General features: G+C 39.9%; 1 protein-coding gene and 1 long non-coding RNA gene across 3 annotated transcripts in view; one reads left to right on the plus strand and one right to left on the minus strand.

Annotated features, from left to right (window-relative positions):
• The first annotated feature begins 3,501 nt into the window (after positions 1-3,501).
• Positions 3,502-17,437, plus strand: part of LOC311250898 (zinc finger protein 385B-like) — an 81,060-nt gene continuing 67,124 nt past the window's right edge. For both annotated transcript variants that reach the window (XM_084343038.1, XM_084343039.1), the window contains exon 1: positions 3,502-3,586. In XM_084343038.1, coding sequence (XP_084199164.1) covers positions 3,544-3,586 — 43 coding nt within the window. In that variant the 5' untranslated portion in view covers positions 3,502-3,543. The remainder of the gene's footprint in view (positions 3,587-17,437) is intronic.
• LOC311250380 lies at positions 4,930-5,856 on the minus strand. The gene is made up of 2 exons (XR_014621276.1): positions 5,794-5,856; positions 4,930-5,660 (listed from the first exon to the last, which is right to left on the minus strand). It is a non-coding gene; the product is annotated as an uncharacterized lncRNA (long non-coding RNA).

Raw genomic sequence — 17,437 nt, forward strand, 5'->3', positions numbered from 1 at the left:
GTTGACAATGAATGTACAGTCAAAAAATCAGTTAGGCCTTCTGACAAGTAAATGGTCAAAAGGCTACTTGCTGCAGCCACTGCAGTGGACTATTAACTACTGAGGTAGTGTCTGTCAGGAGTTGATTATTGTAGTCACGCTCAAATACTCTTTACTGCCGAGGGTTAAGCTGCTCCAAACTGTGAACTGCAGTCATTACAGAGCTCTGGAGCTTTCACAAAGGTGCTATTCTTCTCCTGCACACTCTCGCTCCATCTTTTTAAATGAGCCGCTCTTATCCTTCAAGTGCCATCTCAATCAAACTTTGAAGTCAAAAGGCAAATATGCATACGTTTTCCGAAAAAGTCGGGGTGGGGAAACAACGTTGCCATAGTGACCAGGTTAAATTGAAATGTGCAGGGGTTGATGAGCGGCCGGGTTCTCGGTAATTCTGGGACCAGAGGAATAAAAATGTCCCCCTAATGAAACCACTCAAGTTGATGATTGAAACTTTGATGCAGGGAACATGATGATTGGAGCTTCATGGAAATGGAGCGACCAATTATACCCACTGAATCCTCAACCTTAACAACATGAGGCTGCTTGTGGGAGTATCCAGTTTGGGCTAGCTTGGAGACACACAAGCAGAGACATCAGGAGCACTTGATGAGCCGTGATATCTTACACCCTTGTCTCTGGCTGCATGTGCACACAATGCGCACCTTTATTTTTAGGGCGGCTGCCTTGTGGCGGGGTCAAGCAGGGTGCCAGAGGACTTCAATGGGAAGGACATAGCTCAAACTCCAAGTATGTTTCCACCGTGCATCCATCAGGGTCTGGCTGACAGCTGACTTTAAACGTCACACCCACCGAGTTGGAAGCAGCGTTTACAGGCATGTGCCCCGCGTCACTGTACTCTGAAATTCATCTGCAGGCATTTGCTTTTGAACATAGCCCAACAATGTTAATGAGGGGGGTCTAAAGGGGGTGGGATTAGGGAGCGATGGCTGGTGATAGGCCATGCAGCACACAAACAAGACCTAAAGGTGGAGGGGATTTGACAATGGCAGTGTGATACAACATTTTCCTTTGACCCCTCGACCAATTTATCTTAACTCAAGTGGTTGTTATGTGGTAGATGGTTTTAAGCATTATTAGCATTGTTTTAAGGCTGTAAATAAGCCAGGAGGTGTTTTACAAAGACTTCAAGTGAGGTCAGGCAGATTTTCACTAGACAGAATGAACAAATAATAGAAAGGCTGAATAGGACGACAAAATCAGGCACATTTTAGAGATGTCCTCCACTCGTCAGGATTATTTCAGCTTGGCCTTGGAGACTACACATTTTGAACACTAAGCTAATGTCAAAAACTTGAGGCATGGCATTTTAAAGACATGGGCTTCTATCAGGAAGCAGGGTTGTAATAAACCACTATGCAGTTGCGTTATGGGAATTGTAGGATGAAGTGTTTTATGAGTTTGACCCGTAATGGGGACAGAAAATTGCAGACATCCTCAATTTTGACTGCTCTTATTAAAATCTCTCTCTTGCAGGAAGTGCAACATTAAATTGCCAGGCAGATTCATAAGATCTTCTCTGATGTCAGCTCCGCCAAGGACGTCATGTTTGTTAGTCGGTGGGTCGGTTTGTCAGAAGCATTAGACAAAAGATTTCCACGAAACTTGGATGGAGGTTGGGTCTCGGCCCAGAATATGCCCCATTAACTTTTGGTGCGGATCAGAATAAAGAGACGGATACTGGAATCTTTTCTCACTTTCTTTAATTTAGCAAGATTGGGCTTTCTTTATTTTGTTTATTTATTTATTTTTTTACATTTTTGTTAATTTCACAGCTAATAATAATCCATGGATGTTGATGAAAGGTGGCTGGTATCTATGAGTGAGTACACTTTGACGCAGATGGAGAGGACTCTCTGGCGTTGGCAGAGGTATACTCTCTACTGAGTGCCATTCTAGTAACACTATTAAGTAGAGCCCAGATCAGTCAGGCAGATTGGCTGATATGTTTATTGTAGATATTCTAGTAATGCCATATATGGTGGATACTGTATATTTTCAGGTAGTTTAGAAAAAGTGACAGCACTAGGAAAATATCATGTTTTGGCTTGTTTCGATCGCTTTTAACAACGCTTCAGACACCCCCACTTGTTGTCATAAATGTCTGGCTTTTGTCGCCACAAAAACAACTGGAAATTGTCCTGAGCTCTCCTTAAAAATATCCAGATGTGTCACGTTTAGAAAATATTGAAACACAGCCTCAAACTGCGGCCACTGGCTCAACAGCCTTCTTGCCTTTAACTCCACCACCATCCCCTCCACCTCCTGATGTGACAGTCAGGCCATAAACATGTAATCTAAACGTGATATGACACGTAGGCCTATTGTAGAAATGTCAATATGGTACATAAGCCTATGGCATGTACATATGTGAACGTATCAGTGGTTTGAAGAAACGTTATCTGCCAATATTTTGTCCATCCTGACTTGGCCACATGTCTTAATGTTAAAAGCAAATATTGGAATATGTTATATAATATTAAATAATCATCACTTTATTCATATAGCACATATCTAAGCGAGGTTACAAAGTGCCTCACATAAAATACAGGTTAAAGTAAGACTCACAGGATACATGAGAGCAAAACTAAAATTAAGATCCAAAGTGCCTCATAGAAGATGTTAAAATAAAACAAAATGAAGAAATACGCTTAATACATTTAAAGCGACGAGAGGAATCATGAGACTGTTTCATAAACACTTAAAAGCTCCTCGTAGTCACTTTAAGTCAAAATTTGTTTCTTATCTTCTTTGTCTTCTGACAGAATTTGAGTCCAATTTTCATCTATTCGCTGTTTATATGTCCTGTCAAAATGCAGAGGAATGAATATACTATAGTCTTCAAAATGTTCTGGATGGATGGATTGGTTTGGGGGTGAGGGCATGACCTGCGTATTTCTTAAATCCTGGCTAAGGCCCCTGTGGGCAGCCTACTGGATATGTCCAGACACTAAAACACCAAGAAAACCACATTTATTTAGTGTAACGACATCGAATTTACTGGAAAAACGTTTGATGGTCTTAGAAATGCTGCATTTCCCCTCTACATTTATATTCACCTCACTGCTGTGACCGTCTCCGTACAGTCCTGCACACACACACACACACACACACACACACACACACACACACACACACACACGCGTCCTCTAAAAAGTGAATCATGTGGGTTTAAACACATCTAAATGTTACATTTCAAACAGTTTCCTCAGCAGCTCTGTCTTCTCTCACTGATTCATTTGTTTGCCCCCCCTCCTCTCTTTCTCTGTGTCCCTCTCTTCCTCGCGCGCAGCGGTGTGGTATCTCAGTCGCGCAGGCGGCACTTGGCACAGCGCGCGCACACACACACACACACACACACACACACACACACACACACACACACACACATACACACACTCCCCGCGTGCTTCATCTCTTCTTGACTCGCTCGCGGGACTGAAACGCCCGCAGCTGAGCTCGCGCTGTAATCTGTGACAGCCGGAGATGGACAGCAGCGACGGAGGAGCCGAGGACGCGTCTCACACAGGTAGGAGAGGAAAACACGTTTAATTTGAACATGCAGAGGCTGTTTGTGTGTTTGTGTCGCTCTGGACACACGGGGACTGCTCCTGTCTGTCGACTGAATGTTTTCCGAGACGTGTTTGTCTGTGACACGAGTCATGAGTGCGTGAAAATGCTGTTGTTTTGGCTAAAAGCTGTTTGTTTGCTAATGAGAAAACACTTTAATGTCCCGCAGTAATCCCATTAGAGGGACAGTATGTCTGTAGGTGACTTACTTTTCTAACATTAACATGATATTTCCTCAGTACAGGTGTTGTCTACTTTTTGTGTGTTTAATATAATGTAGTTCTTGAGCCAACTTGTAGTGAATGTTTGGGGAGCCTTCATGCCAGGATGCCACCTTTTTTCCTGCTTTAACGTTTGTTGCCTTCAATTTGAAATAGTTTAAATCTTGTAGGTTAAGGAAGTATCATTTCTTGTCTGTTGATGGAGGTCAAGTGTTATAAACCAGGCTAATGAATGGAGCAATTATTTAAACCTTGGCTCTGCCCACAAAAGTCTCAGTCAAGGTGTGACTGCCTTGTGGATGTGTCACACTGTAGCCCTGTGTGTGTGTGTGTGTGCTCTTGTGCAGATGCCACCTGAAGTAATCTGTGGAAGAAGTTCTCAGTCTGCTTTCAATGGATATTTTCACATGCAACAGATTGATTATAGGGCAGGACAATATACTGTATGTATATATATATATATATATATCGTGATATGACACACATGTTGTCTTTTCCTGGTTTTAAAGGCTGTTTTACAGTAAAGTAATGTAATTTATTTACTTACCAGTTCCACTTGTTCTAATACTAATTAACAAATTAATTTTTTTTTTTTACTACTTGATACAAGAGGAAAACTTCAATGGTTCTCATTTTCCCTTGACTAATCTTCAAGAGAAATCTGTCTAATTTAGTTTAATTTAGGGCTTCTTGGTTACTTGAGAGTTGCAGGATTTGGATCCTGATAAATGCACTCTCCTCCTAAATAACCTCAATCATTCTAGCATGATTAATTTTTCCTTGTAGAGCTATTCAAGTTATCTTGCGAAAAAATCCCTGAAGTTTTTCATATCGCGGTATACATCACGTAACCAAAATATAGCAAAATATCGCAGTTTTCTTCCAATATATTGCAGCCCTTATCCCTACTATATTGATATTGCTCATTTTTGGGGGGAATTTGATTTTGTGGTCCAGTTGTAGCATTTATAAAATGCTTTTGAGGAGACTTCCAAATATCTGGATATTGTTTTAAGGCCTTATCGCCCAGCACGAATTGATAATGAATGATAAATGTCATTGTTTTCTCTGACAAACAGTCTAAAACCAAACAGTATTTATTTTACTATCTTTGAGGACAAAACAAACAGCAAGTATGCACATGTCAGAGGCTGGGATCACTGAATATTTGGCATTTTGCTAATTAAAAATATTTAAATCAGTGGGGCACCCCACTGGCTCATCTGGTAGAGCACATTCCATGTACCAAGGCTGAGTCCTCAGCACAGCGGAGCGTGTTTGATTCCACCTTTGGGCCCTTTGCTGCATGTCATCCCCTCTTTCTCCCCAGTTTCCTGTCTGTCTTTGACTGTTAGTATCAAATAAAGGTTAAAAAAAAACTAAAAACTAGTAACTTAATAATTTTCAATTGATTGATCAACAGAGCGATTGACTTATAGCCTTATCTGTACCCCAATGCATCCTCCGCTACATTATCGACTATGTTGAAACAGCTTATGTGTGAGCCTTCCTTGTGATATTTCACCTCAGTCTGTTTCTTCCTATAGTATGCGTCTCACACTGTCATTATCGTGAGTGTTGCCATGGCATACTCAGCTGCTGCTCAATTCAAGCAGAGTAGGCCCACTTAAACACCCAGCGCTGGCCACATCATCATCTTCTGCATCCTCTTTAAATGACCTTGCTCTCCTCCGTCCCCCTCTGCGTCAGCTCCAAACCTAAATGGCTCCAAATGACGCCCGCCTGCCTGCCAAGCACCGCCGCACCGCAGAAGAGATGTTCTTTCCAACTGCATGCAAGCAGTCATTTTCGCTGTGAACAAAAGGTCCTTGATTCATCAAATCATGCACCTCCTACTGCCCACTCTCCAGAGTGATGCTGTAATTTTCACTAGCACTCCCCTGTGTGAGGTTGGGGGAGTTTGTAGTATTTTTTCCCCCCTTACCTTCGGTGATTCTGTCAGTCTCTTAGGTGTCTTCACAGCTGGGCCAGACCCATACTGTCTAAAAAACATTAAGAATTAAATTCACAACACCAGCTTCCTAAAGAAAGGCAAAGCTCAACTCAACAGACAGATGAGCAGACGGATTACAGCTCGCTCAATGGGTATCTGTTTTAAAGCTGCTTTGAAAATAAAGTGACAGTCTGAGCACATCTCCATCTCAAGTCCTCTAAAAGGCAATTTCAGTCACTAGGAGCATCAAAAATTCAGTTTCTCGAGACGACTGCAGAATGACCTGAGAGGTCTGGTTAGCTCTTCAAGCGGGTGCAACAAATTGTGGTGCAAGACCACCCAGGGTATTTTTAAAGGCAATTATAGGGGGCACTGAAGAGAGACAACTGCTTAAATAGCCAAGGAACCTGTCTTACCTGTCCCCACTCAGAGCTTAATATTTACTGTATATGCTGATTTATGAGTATTGTTAAAATGCAGATTGCAAATGTAGGACTCAACAGCTAATAAACAAAAAAAATAATGGGTAATTGTTTAGATAATCAAATATGATTTTTAAAGAAAAAATATCAAACATCTGCTGTTGTGTATTATTAAAAAGGGACCAAAATCCAAGACAAATCCAAAAGCTAAAGAGAAATACAAAAACTACATAAAATACAAAACAGAAAAGGGGCAGAAAAGGACAGGAAGTGGAAAGTCACAAAAAGACACACGAGGTCCAAAATAAAATGGGAAACATCTAAGCTGAAAACCCAAATGATGACATTTCCCAATGATTGTCAGGATTTGCTACTTGAATATCTCCGGAGTGTGGAAGGGTCCCAGGTCAGCAGATGTTTTCACTGCCGCTCTTGAACTGGTGCTTGGTCTGGGTCAGTGTTTCTTTTAGTCTGCAAGGATATACAGTAGCCATCTATACTCTTTTTTTGTTATTGTCACCAAACCAATGAAAAACTCAATACACTCGCTCAGTTTCTCTTCTTAGGGATAGTTTTGAGGTGCTTATACTTTACTTTAGTATTTCACCAAACGCATGTTTAACACTTCTACTCCTCTACATCTCAGAGTTGCAGAGCTACTAGATTTTAAAAAGATTTGATAAGATTATAGAATTCAACATATTGTTAAAGATGAAAACTGCTTCTGGTCTCAGCCTTTTCAGTTTTTTTGACGTCTTACATAAAATCATTGTTTAGTTGTGTCTACTCGTCATGTATCAGCTCCACCAGAGAGACATTTCCTCTCTATACCGTCAGATATTTTTATTTAAATAACTGTTTGAGTTACCTTTATACTTTAATTCTGAATACTTTCTCCATCACTGTTAGGTTGACATAAACCCAGGTTTGTGCTGATAGAGCCGGGATCTAGCTGCTCCCCATATCCCTCACCATCCTGCACCCATAGGTCACATTCACAGATTACTTCTATCCCAAACAGCGGTGATGAAGTTGAGTGACCAGCCTATCTTCTCTCTCCCTCTCTAACTTTCTCCCCCACCTAAGAGCGTTCTCCTCTGTACTTTGGCATTTGGCTGCTGCCATCTGTCTCAGTAAAAAACCATCAGCTGTGAAATTGAGAATAATCATGTGGAACGAGATTGGGATGGGAGCAGCTTGAGCTCCAGCCCTTCACTGTCAATGGACTCATGGCTCCTGCTGATAAAGTCCACCAAGGAATGAACAATCACACACCAAACATTTTTTTTGTTGACGTGTGAGGAATATTTCTCTTTGTCATGACCTACCGAAGATTTTCTTCAAGACTCGTCACTCTCAGGTTGGAAAAAAGATCGTAATTACCGGAGCTGTGTTTTGTGTGTGTGTGTGTGTGTGTGTGTGTGTGTGTGTGTGTGTGTGTGTGTGTGTGTGTGTGTGTGTGTGTGTGTGTGTGTGTGTGTGTGTGTGTGTGTGTGTGTGTGTGTGTGTGTGTGTGTGTGTGTGTGTGTGTGTGTGTGTGTGTGTGTAATTATTACACCAAAAGTATTCAAGTTTGACAGCCAACTGGTGCACAAATTTATCTGTGTTTATCCAAAAAGTCTCTAGATAGTTGGCTAGATAAATTGCAATCAAACAAGGACATTACACTACCATAGAACATTTTTTTATTAAACTAAAACCACATGAGAAAATGCAAGAACCTGTATTACAAGTGTAATATATGGAAGCAAAAGGCTTAAATGTGATAATATCATGATATATTGTACATTATATTAAAGACTTTATTAGTTAAACAGGTCAAGTTTAATGTGTTGTGATTACAAAATGTCACTTAACTCCATGTAGGAATTATATTATCGAAGGAAATAATAATAATCGAATTGAATGCTGCTGTGCTGAATCAGTAGGGTGTCGAGTTTATTTATCAAACATAACCTCCTGTTTTGTCTCTGTAATAATATTTTCTTTATATCCTGAATAATGCAAACCAAATTACAAAGAGCAAACAATGTGAAGATCACAGTTCAGTAGCACTGATTAAAATTACAGTGTTAATACAGATCCAGTTGCACACATCTGGTGGTGCTTCATAAATACGGAAAATAACCTTATCATATATTTCTTTAAATAGTATAAACAGGGTAGTTCGAAGTTGTAAGAAATGTTTTTATAAGATGAATAGGTCTATAACTGACAATTTTCATGAAACTTGGATGGATGATGGGTCTCAGCCCAGAATAGACCCCATTGATGTTTGGTGCAGATCTGGATAAACGGACGGAGCCAATCGTTTTTTTCTCACTTTCGTTGCGTTCAATTAAAACATTAACATTAAAAAACATTAAAACATGCTCAGTCTTAGATAGGATGATTTATGATTTTCACTGTAGCGAAGTGACTTTAGGTTTCCCAGAGGATGGGCCACATTCAAGAACAGCAACACATTACAAATACTTAATTATGCCTGAGATATTTACCTCCTCTGCAGTAAATTGCTTTTGAACAGATATAACTTACAGCAGGGCTCTTTGCAGCCTCTTAAAGGTGCAGATGGAGTTCACCACCTGCTCTGTGGCATCCAGGACCACAGGTCTTAAATCAGTCGGGGCGGTCCACCAATAGGAGGCAGGGCACAGCTTCAGTCACTCCTCTCACCATGGTAACCTCAGTCTGCTGGATGTATCAGGGGTTTTATTTCTCTAATTTCACATTGCATATTCATTTATGCCTATTAAAAATCTTTCTTTTTCATGTTGAAATCAGAATTTTTTATCTTACCTTTTGAAACCTAAAGTTAAGGATTATATGATTATTTCCTAAGACTCTCTTTACTTCCTAAGACGAAAAACCAGTTGGATAAACATAATTCTCACTGTAATAATGAATTGGCTGAATATGTTTTAACAGGAACCGTATTTTAAGGCTTCAACTTACAACTATAATATGCAGTGTTGCACTTGCCTTTCCTTTTGATGATGCAACTATTTTTATTTTCTTTAATCAGTGATATTTAGATAATTTTCTCAGTTAGTTGATTAATAATTTGTTGTATGAAACTTGACACAACAAAAATGACAGTTGTTATTCTTCATAGTCCAAGTTGAGGTCTTCAAAATCCTTCCTTTTTCAGCCTAAAACCCAAATATATTCAGTTTAGGGCTGCAACTAAAGATTATTTTCATTGTTGATTAATATGTCAATTATTTTCTTGATTCAGTTTACTTTCATAGAGGAGTTTAAAAAACCCAGAATATTCACATTTAAGAAACCAGAATCAAAGAATGTTAATTATCTTCCTTGAAAAATTCAAACTGATGAATTGTTCAGTTTAAAATCAAAAAAACCAAAAATCTGACTTAAGAGAAGCTAGAACCATAAAATGTTAAAATAATTGCTGATTCATTTTCTGCACTGGATTTATCGACTAGGTTTATGTCGATATATAGAAAGGAGAGTGAGAATACAGGTGAGAGACAAAGGATGTATATGACCACTATGATCACTGCTGAGGGAACAGTGCTGCGGTCACACATTCACCACAGTGCTCCACAGCAGCCATTTTCTGCCCGGGAGTTTATTGTTGCACCCCCCCGCCTGTGTTGTCAACACACATTTCCTGATGTGTGATGAAGCATGGAGGCAGTGACAATTAGGACAACTAATGGTGAAACAAAATACTTCTGTCTTCCTTCTGTGTGACAGATTTTGTAAAAATACTCTATCTAGAACAGTAATAATATGAAATTGCCTGAAACCGTCCTCAGAGGAAGCCTCCATCACTAAATGTGCAGCCAACACCTTATCACAACAGATTGCTCTTTCCAAACCCTCCTCTCTGAACCTCCTCACCTCAGGCTCACTGAAATGGATTTCTGCTTAAGTCTCCCATCAAAGATGTGATGGCTCTCAGGCTGTGTCATTACAAGTCAGATGACAGTCTCCTTCACACTGTGGCAGCTTAAACCTGCCTCTGGACTGATAACTGATCTTTATTTGGATGTTTAGAAGCGAGGACAGGGCAAAGCCTCCTCCCAGACTCTCTACTGCTCGCCCTTAACCTCGGGTCTCGACTGCAAATGTCACATCAGTGTTGTTTCAGTGATTATCTATTCAGGTTTCATTGTTGTCTTTGATATGTGTAAATATTTGGGATCACATTTTTGTTAAACGCTGATGCATAGACACTAAAGTCATTCATGAAATTACACTGAATCTGAAGGCAAAGTAGGCTAATTTCTAACTGTTTCAAAAGACTTCTTGATTTCATTTAATTTTAATGACAATTTTTCAGTACTTACAGAGCCGATGGCATATCACGAGCCACCAGTTTACAAATGTGCCAGCACAAATTTTATATAACACAAAGGTAAACATCAGCCAATGCTATCGGTGAATGTCCTCTTATTTGCCGTCAGCTAATGCCGATGTTCAGCTAATAAATCTGTGCATCCCTAGCTATTTTCATGTTTAAACATTACATAGCCATAGGCTACTGTATAACAAGATCATCCAGTCAGATAATAACAAAAAAATAAGATAATGTCACGTTTAAACAAAAGGGGACCCAAACGCAAGACACATAGGCAGCCAGATAAAAGAGCAAAAAGCGAGCTTTATTTACATAAAAGATGAAATCCAAAAGTCAAAATGCAGGAAGGCAGGCAGCAAAAACACGAGAAGTAGGCGGCAAATCGGAGAACCAAGAACTAAAGAACTACAAAAAATACTAAATAACTAAACCAAAAACTCAAACCATGACTGATCATATGATAAAAGTGATTTTTTTTAAAATGAAATGATGATAAAACCCTGAAATATATGGTAAATTGTAGTAAACCCAGGAAGTTTGAAATCATTAAATAGCTGTCATTCCTCATGTTTATGCGTGTATTGTCAAAAACAGTGACAGGTCGCTGTTACACCTGTGAGACGAGAGCCAGAGGTTGAAATATGAGCGTGTCTGTTGCCTGAGACGTGAAAGTAAAAAACGTGTCTGATACGCTTGCGGTCTAGGCACGGGGGTATTTATTATCTGTCACCTGGAGCTAAGGGCAGAAAACCCATCCCTGCAGGTGCTGCAAATGTCAAGATGTCCACAAAAGATCAATGATGACATGTAATGACAACACAAGCAGGTCGATACTGAGCTGTAATAAACTGAAAACTGAGGTGAAGCAGGCTTTCTGTCTTTAAGTTAAATCTTTAGTTACACCTTAGGTTTCACAGCTCATATACATCACTACATTGACAGCATGAATCATGTCCCCTGAAGTGGCATCATCAGCTTCCCTGTGGGGACAAACATAAAGTGTTTTTTTGTCAGCTGCAAAGTCTGAAAAAACATAAATGCTGACTGTCGGGAGAGATTCTGTACAGTAATCCTTACAAGGCACAAACCTGACGCATATAGACACTCTTCTTCTCACACACAAGCTCTTGTGTTAGAAAAGGGCCTCCTGTCGCTGTGTACTTTAATATCAACGCACAAGGTGCTAAAGCATACACTAGTATGTACTCACAGCACAGAGAGTCTCTTGATTTCTCCGTGTCTCACTTTTTTTTAAAAGTAACCTTGAAGTCACCTCTTAAATGCCAGTCACTGCTGCTGCCAGAGTATTTCTTCAAAATGCTCCCAAAACTGGTCTTTAGTGTATTTCATCCAATGCTTTGAAAAATAAGGTTTATGTTGGTTATGATGCTGCAAAAAGAGCCAGATGATGGATAGACGCTCTTTGAGTCGCCATCACATGGACAGAGGGATGGACAGACACGTTGAGGGGCAGTGTGGGAAGTTTCATACGCTCCATTACCTCTCCATTTGCCTGTGGCTGTATTGCAGGTACAGATTCAACACAGCAGGCAGCAGTGTGAAAATGTTCCTCTTCGTGTGTGTGTGTGTGTGTGTGTGTGTGTGTGTGTGTGGTTTATATACTGTAGGTATGTCTGTGTGTGTGTGTGTGTGTGTGTGTGTGTGTGTGTATATACCATTTTCTCCAGGAAAGAGCACTCTGGCCATTTTGCAACCCGTTCTGGTTTTCCTCAGATCAAATAGCTTCACTCTGCACCTGATTTGTCATGCAGTCTTTTATTCCGAAATAATTTTGCTCTTTGTTCCTCCATTAAATGGCGTGTTATAGTCTCTCTAATGGCTATTACTGCCGAACACAAAAGGCCAGTCAAGCAGGCCAAATTAAATGGTGGTTAATTGAAGGAGCCATTATAGCCTGGCTCTGCTGCCTGTCCTGTGCCGTCTGTTTCAGTCATGACTGGATCACAGAGAACTGATGGTGAAGCCTCTGGACCGTTATGTCCACTAACAGTTATGATCATTGGACGTTGGACCTGATAATAAATGTATGTTACATTAACCTTTTTATTTTATAGTCAATGAAGTGTTGCATAGTTTCTGCACTATGTGAAGTCTGCTGCTACTTTATTATCTGTGCAGCATTTAACTCCAGGGGATAGATGATCACTCTTCAGGGTAACAGCTGCTGAGTAAGAGCTCCAGATTGTCTCATAATGCAAAAATACGGCTGGAATACAGGAGTTAAATATTATGTTTTTGTTCAGCATTGTACAGAAACTGTTTCTATCAATTTCAAGACTGACAGTGTCAAAGCCAGATTGTAAGAGTTATCTGATATTCATCCAGTCAAAGTTAAAGTTGTAACATTTTTATAACGTCATATTATATGATATCTTACTTATGCCATACTGTGGGTGAGTGGGACCAGTGGTGCAGATGAAAACACAGGCCAATTCAGAGGCAGAAAATGCAGGTGAACGCCGCCAAAAATCGATTTTATGTTGTGCCCATGTGTTGTTGTCATGTAGTTTTAGCAGTAGCAGTTTTCATCAGCAGGATTTATAGCTCTGTGTTACATCAAGCCACAGCTGATGTGTCTCCTCAAAGATGTTAACTACATGTCGAGGCTAAAGAGACATTTTACCTGCAATAAGAAACAAGAAACAAGTGATGAACACAACGCAAATAAATAATCACCTTTGAAACTGATTTTAGACTCGTAAGTAAACGGTTGATAAACTACAGGTCGAGCAGTAACAGCAACGATATCATTTCATTTAGGAGAGACTAGGCCCCTTTAGCGATTAGGCTCCATCGTTGTGTCCATTATATATTTTAAGAGGGAAGTTGAAACTGTGAGTAGTAGAGGAACCCCGCCTGATGGGGCCTAGATGCTGGTGGTGGTGATGGAATGAAGATGATTGGCTGAAGATCTGGATGTAATGAGGAGTGGAGTCTGATGAGCCCGACCTGGGCACTGGATATAATGAACTGGAGGTGAATGGGCGGAAGAGGGTTGCAACTAATTTGCACTGAAACGCCAGCTGACAGCAGCAGCGGAGAACAAAATCTGGTTCGTTTAACTGACGGAGTAGACGCCCATAGTCAGCTGATTAAGAAGTGGGGAGGAAGAGAGTAGTGAATGAATTAACATTAAGATAGAGCTGTGTTGGCCGAGAGCTGGGGAGCGCTGGGATGAAGTGCTGTGTACTGAGACAAACAAGAGAAATGTGGGTTTTGATTGATATTACTGTAGCTAGGTAGCTAACCTAACTCAACGTTAACAGGGCCTTGCCTTGACAGCTAAAAACAAGCCTACAACACGTAGGATGATAACGTGAAACACTCATCAGCACCATTCAGTGTCCAGCTGATCTGCTTTTCTGTCAGCGTTGTGACAGTTTCTGGCCTATAAACCCATGAAAATGTTACAGTATTAGAAATGATGCCTCCCTCTTCTTCATCATAGGACTTACCATTGTCTAAGCTTAATAAGTACCTAGCAAGTAAGCTATCGGTTTCAAGTTTTTGTGTGACTACCCTCTAGTGGACAGAAACTATAATAACCACATGCTGATAGTGGCACTGGCAGAGCACAAGCCTGTGTATACAGTGTAGAGGTACATAATAAGTATTCATAATAGCCTAGATAATAGCCATGATGCTATGAAAGTGGTGAGAGTGGCAAGTTGTGGGTCGGACAGCTAAACAATGAGCTGAAAATTGGTTTAAAGCTCTGTAAATTCTCTGTAGGTTCATAATTGCGAGTGGCACCGTTCACATTGTCACATTTTTTTCATTTAATGCATTGTTGTTCTGAAAGTATTGAAGACTCAGTAATCCTTTTCAGTAACACACATCTAGCAAAACCATTTCCATTACTGTTCGCTGCAATCACAGCTCTTTATCACAGTGAATGACAGAATATAAACACAGTGATAGTATCATCGCGGTGGTGGCGGTGAGCTATTCAGTACTGAGACGAGGTGAAATGTGTTACCTGCAGGTATTGTCACACTAAAGTGCAAACTAAATTAAACAACACTGTTACCGTGGGGAATATAATTAAAGCACGATAAGGCCTGATTACAGATGATTCATCCATCTAGTGTTGTGCTGTTATTAATGTGTGAACTCCAGAGCTTATCTATAAATCTAAACCTGGAGGTATTTATACAGTAGCAGAACTGACATTAGCTTTTTTGCTAAGCTTTAGTATAAATTCAGACTAAATATAAATTCAGGTAATGCTTGTCATTAACTGCCTTTAATTATCAGTTTGATTACAACAATCTAGGGCTGGGCGATAAATCAACGTAATCGATTAATTTGAGTTTGTGGTTTAGATTTTAAAGCTAAGCAACATGGCCGCAAGCGCAGAGTTTGTCCCCCAAAAGAGGCCAAGTTTCTTCAGTAGTTTGGAACTGGTTTGGTTTTGCGGCTTCCGACTTCGAACAAAGCACGGTCCGGTGTAAAGTGTGTTTAAAGCCTGTCGCCACTACAGCTAGCAGCACGACCAATTTATTTCAGCATTTAAAACCGAAGCATGCAGCAGAGTGGGACAAATGTTGTTCTCTACGTGATGCACAAGACCGCAGCAGCCCACAAACATACGCTAAGAAACTTTAGCAGAGTCATTTTCTCATTGCATCCCATATGACAAGAAAGGGTCCCGGTGGAAAGCTGTAACGGATGCAATCACGGTATGTTTACAAAAGCGTTGTCAAAAAGAGAAACCTTTTTTTTTTCAAGAGGTCCAGCTTTTATTTATTTTTACAAAATAAAGGTGCACACTGTTTCCAATGGCAGGACCATTTTGTTTACAAAAATGCTATTTTAAAGCATAAAAATAAAAGCAGTTCTTTAAAAAATGTCTGTCATTTGAAGTTTTTTTTTTTAAGAAGGAAGAAAATCAAATACAATCGTGGAACGAGTTTGGTGTGAAAAAATCAGAGATTCAATTTTTAGGCCATATCGCCTAGCCCTACAACAATCTGATTAAAACTGACTTAACTGAAAGTGGGACTGGTTTATTTGTGCGAAAAATCTATGCAGCCGCTCCTCCTTGCCCTCCCACCTCAAGCAACCAGTGAGATAATTCAGGCAATTAAACCCATTTACCCAGGGAGTGCATCTAATTAAAAGTCAATCCAATTTAGCCTGTCAGGTTTCCAATACGAGTGAGCAGCACAGATAAGAACTCGGAGGATGGATGATGAGGGGAATGGGAGCGAGAAAGAGCAGTGATCTTATCTGCAGTCATCTGTCAACGTTGGGATGATTTGCTCCAAAAATAAATCACCATTGTGTTTCTTCACCACGTCATTAGACAACTCAGCAAATTCTCAATGACGTGATGAGTCATTAAATCTAAGATCTGGCTGGATGATTACTAATGCAGTTCGGCAAGAATCAACATAACAATACATATAACTTTTGTTGTACTACATTAGACATTGGAGCAGTGTTAATACTGATGTGTAACCACAGAGTTTAATTGGGACTGGCGCTGTCCACATTTGTTTTAAGTTCACTTCCTTTTCGATTATTTACTTATTTATCTGTTAGCAGAAATTGTTTGGTTTTTTTTTTATCTGTACCTGTGAGTCTTCTTGGATTTTACTTAAAACTAAATGTAGTTCAAAATCGTCCATACAAACTCAAAGTCATGTAATTTTCTGAACTTATCAGACTCTTCTTGTATTAACACTTGTCTTTAGTCACTATATCCACATTACTGATGCTTATTTATCAAAAATCTCACTGTGTGAAGTAGTATCAAAAGACATTCATATAATATTTATAATATAGATTATTAATATATCGATATTGAGGTATTTGTTCTAAAATATTTTGATATTTGATTTTTTACCCAGACCTAGAATTTATTAAATGTAAAAATATTGAGATATCTTGCCACTTGGCAGCCTCAGGCAGTTAACTTCAATTTCAGTGGTTACCAGGGCATAAAAACCACCAGTCAAATCTAATTTAAAAATCAAACAAACCCAATTAACAAAACAAAACCTTTAAAAGTTTGGTATCTTTGCCCCAGATTAAAGTTAAAAATGCTTTTTTCCACACAGGTTATACTTCTGCTGTGCATCTGCACAGTTTCGTGACGCCAACTTCCTTTACGGCTCAATACAGAGAGCGGTGATGAGACTATGATCAGCTAATCCCACCAGAGGACTTGAATAAATGTGAATTTAGTGTCTAATGTTTGAATAACCTCACCTTTCTGGCAATCCTGTGCATCAGTGTGATATCGTCCTCTCCCATGCCTGGTAGGAGTTTGTCTGCAGTTGCACAGAATTGGTTGAAACTGTCGTGAATCTCAACCTTTTGTTGCAATCAGTGCAGCAACACGATTGGCTGATAGGTTTCTCCATTTAGCTATGATAAAGCACACGACTGGCCTTTGCTATCTCTGGCGTTGCAGACTTTGTTTCGTCTCTTATCGGGTCTCTGGCCCTGGCATCATATGTTTCTGCCACTGCTGGGGAAAATAAAAGATTTTGGCACCTATTGTGAAAGACCACACAATTCAAGCTTACTGACTAATTTGTCTACTCACTTATAGAGCTGACAGTCACACAGGAGTCTCACTACCAACTCCACACAATGTATATTTATCAAGTGATGAGCCAGACGTGGACGAGACAAATGACACGGAAAACCACCCTGAACTTAACTCTTAGTCATCCTCATTAGTCATCCTGGCCTCCATGCCTCCCTCCTCCCACCTCCTGCCATCACTCCATATGGAAAGCATACGTTTCCCCTCCAGATGGAAGGATTTCTACTTGGCATGCCATCAGTTAGCAGAAACATATTTAGCATTTTGCTGAAGTTATAGAAACAGTGAGAATGTAACTTGGAA

The sequence above is a fragment of the Pagrus pagrus genome (genome assembly GCF_965226575.1).
Source record: "Pagrus pagrus genome assembly, chromosome: 21".
Lineage (NCBI taxonomy): Eukaryota > Metazoa > Chordata > Actinopteri > Spariformes > Sparidae > Pagrus > Pagrus pagrus.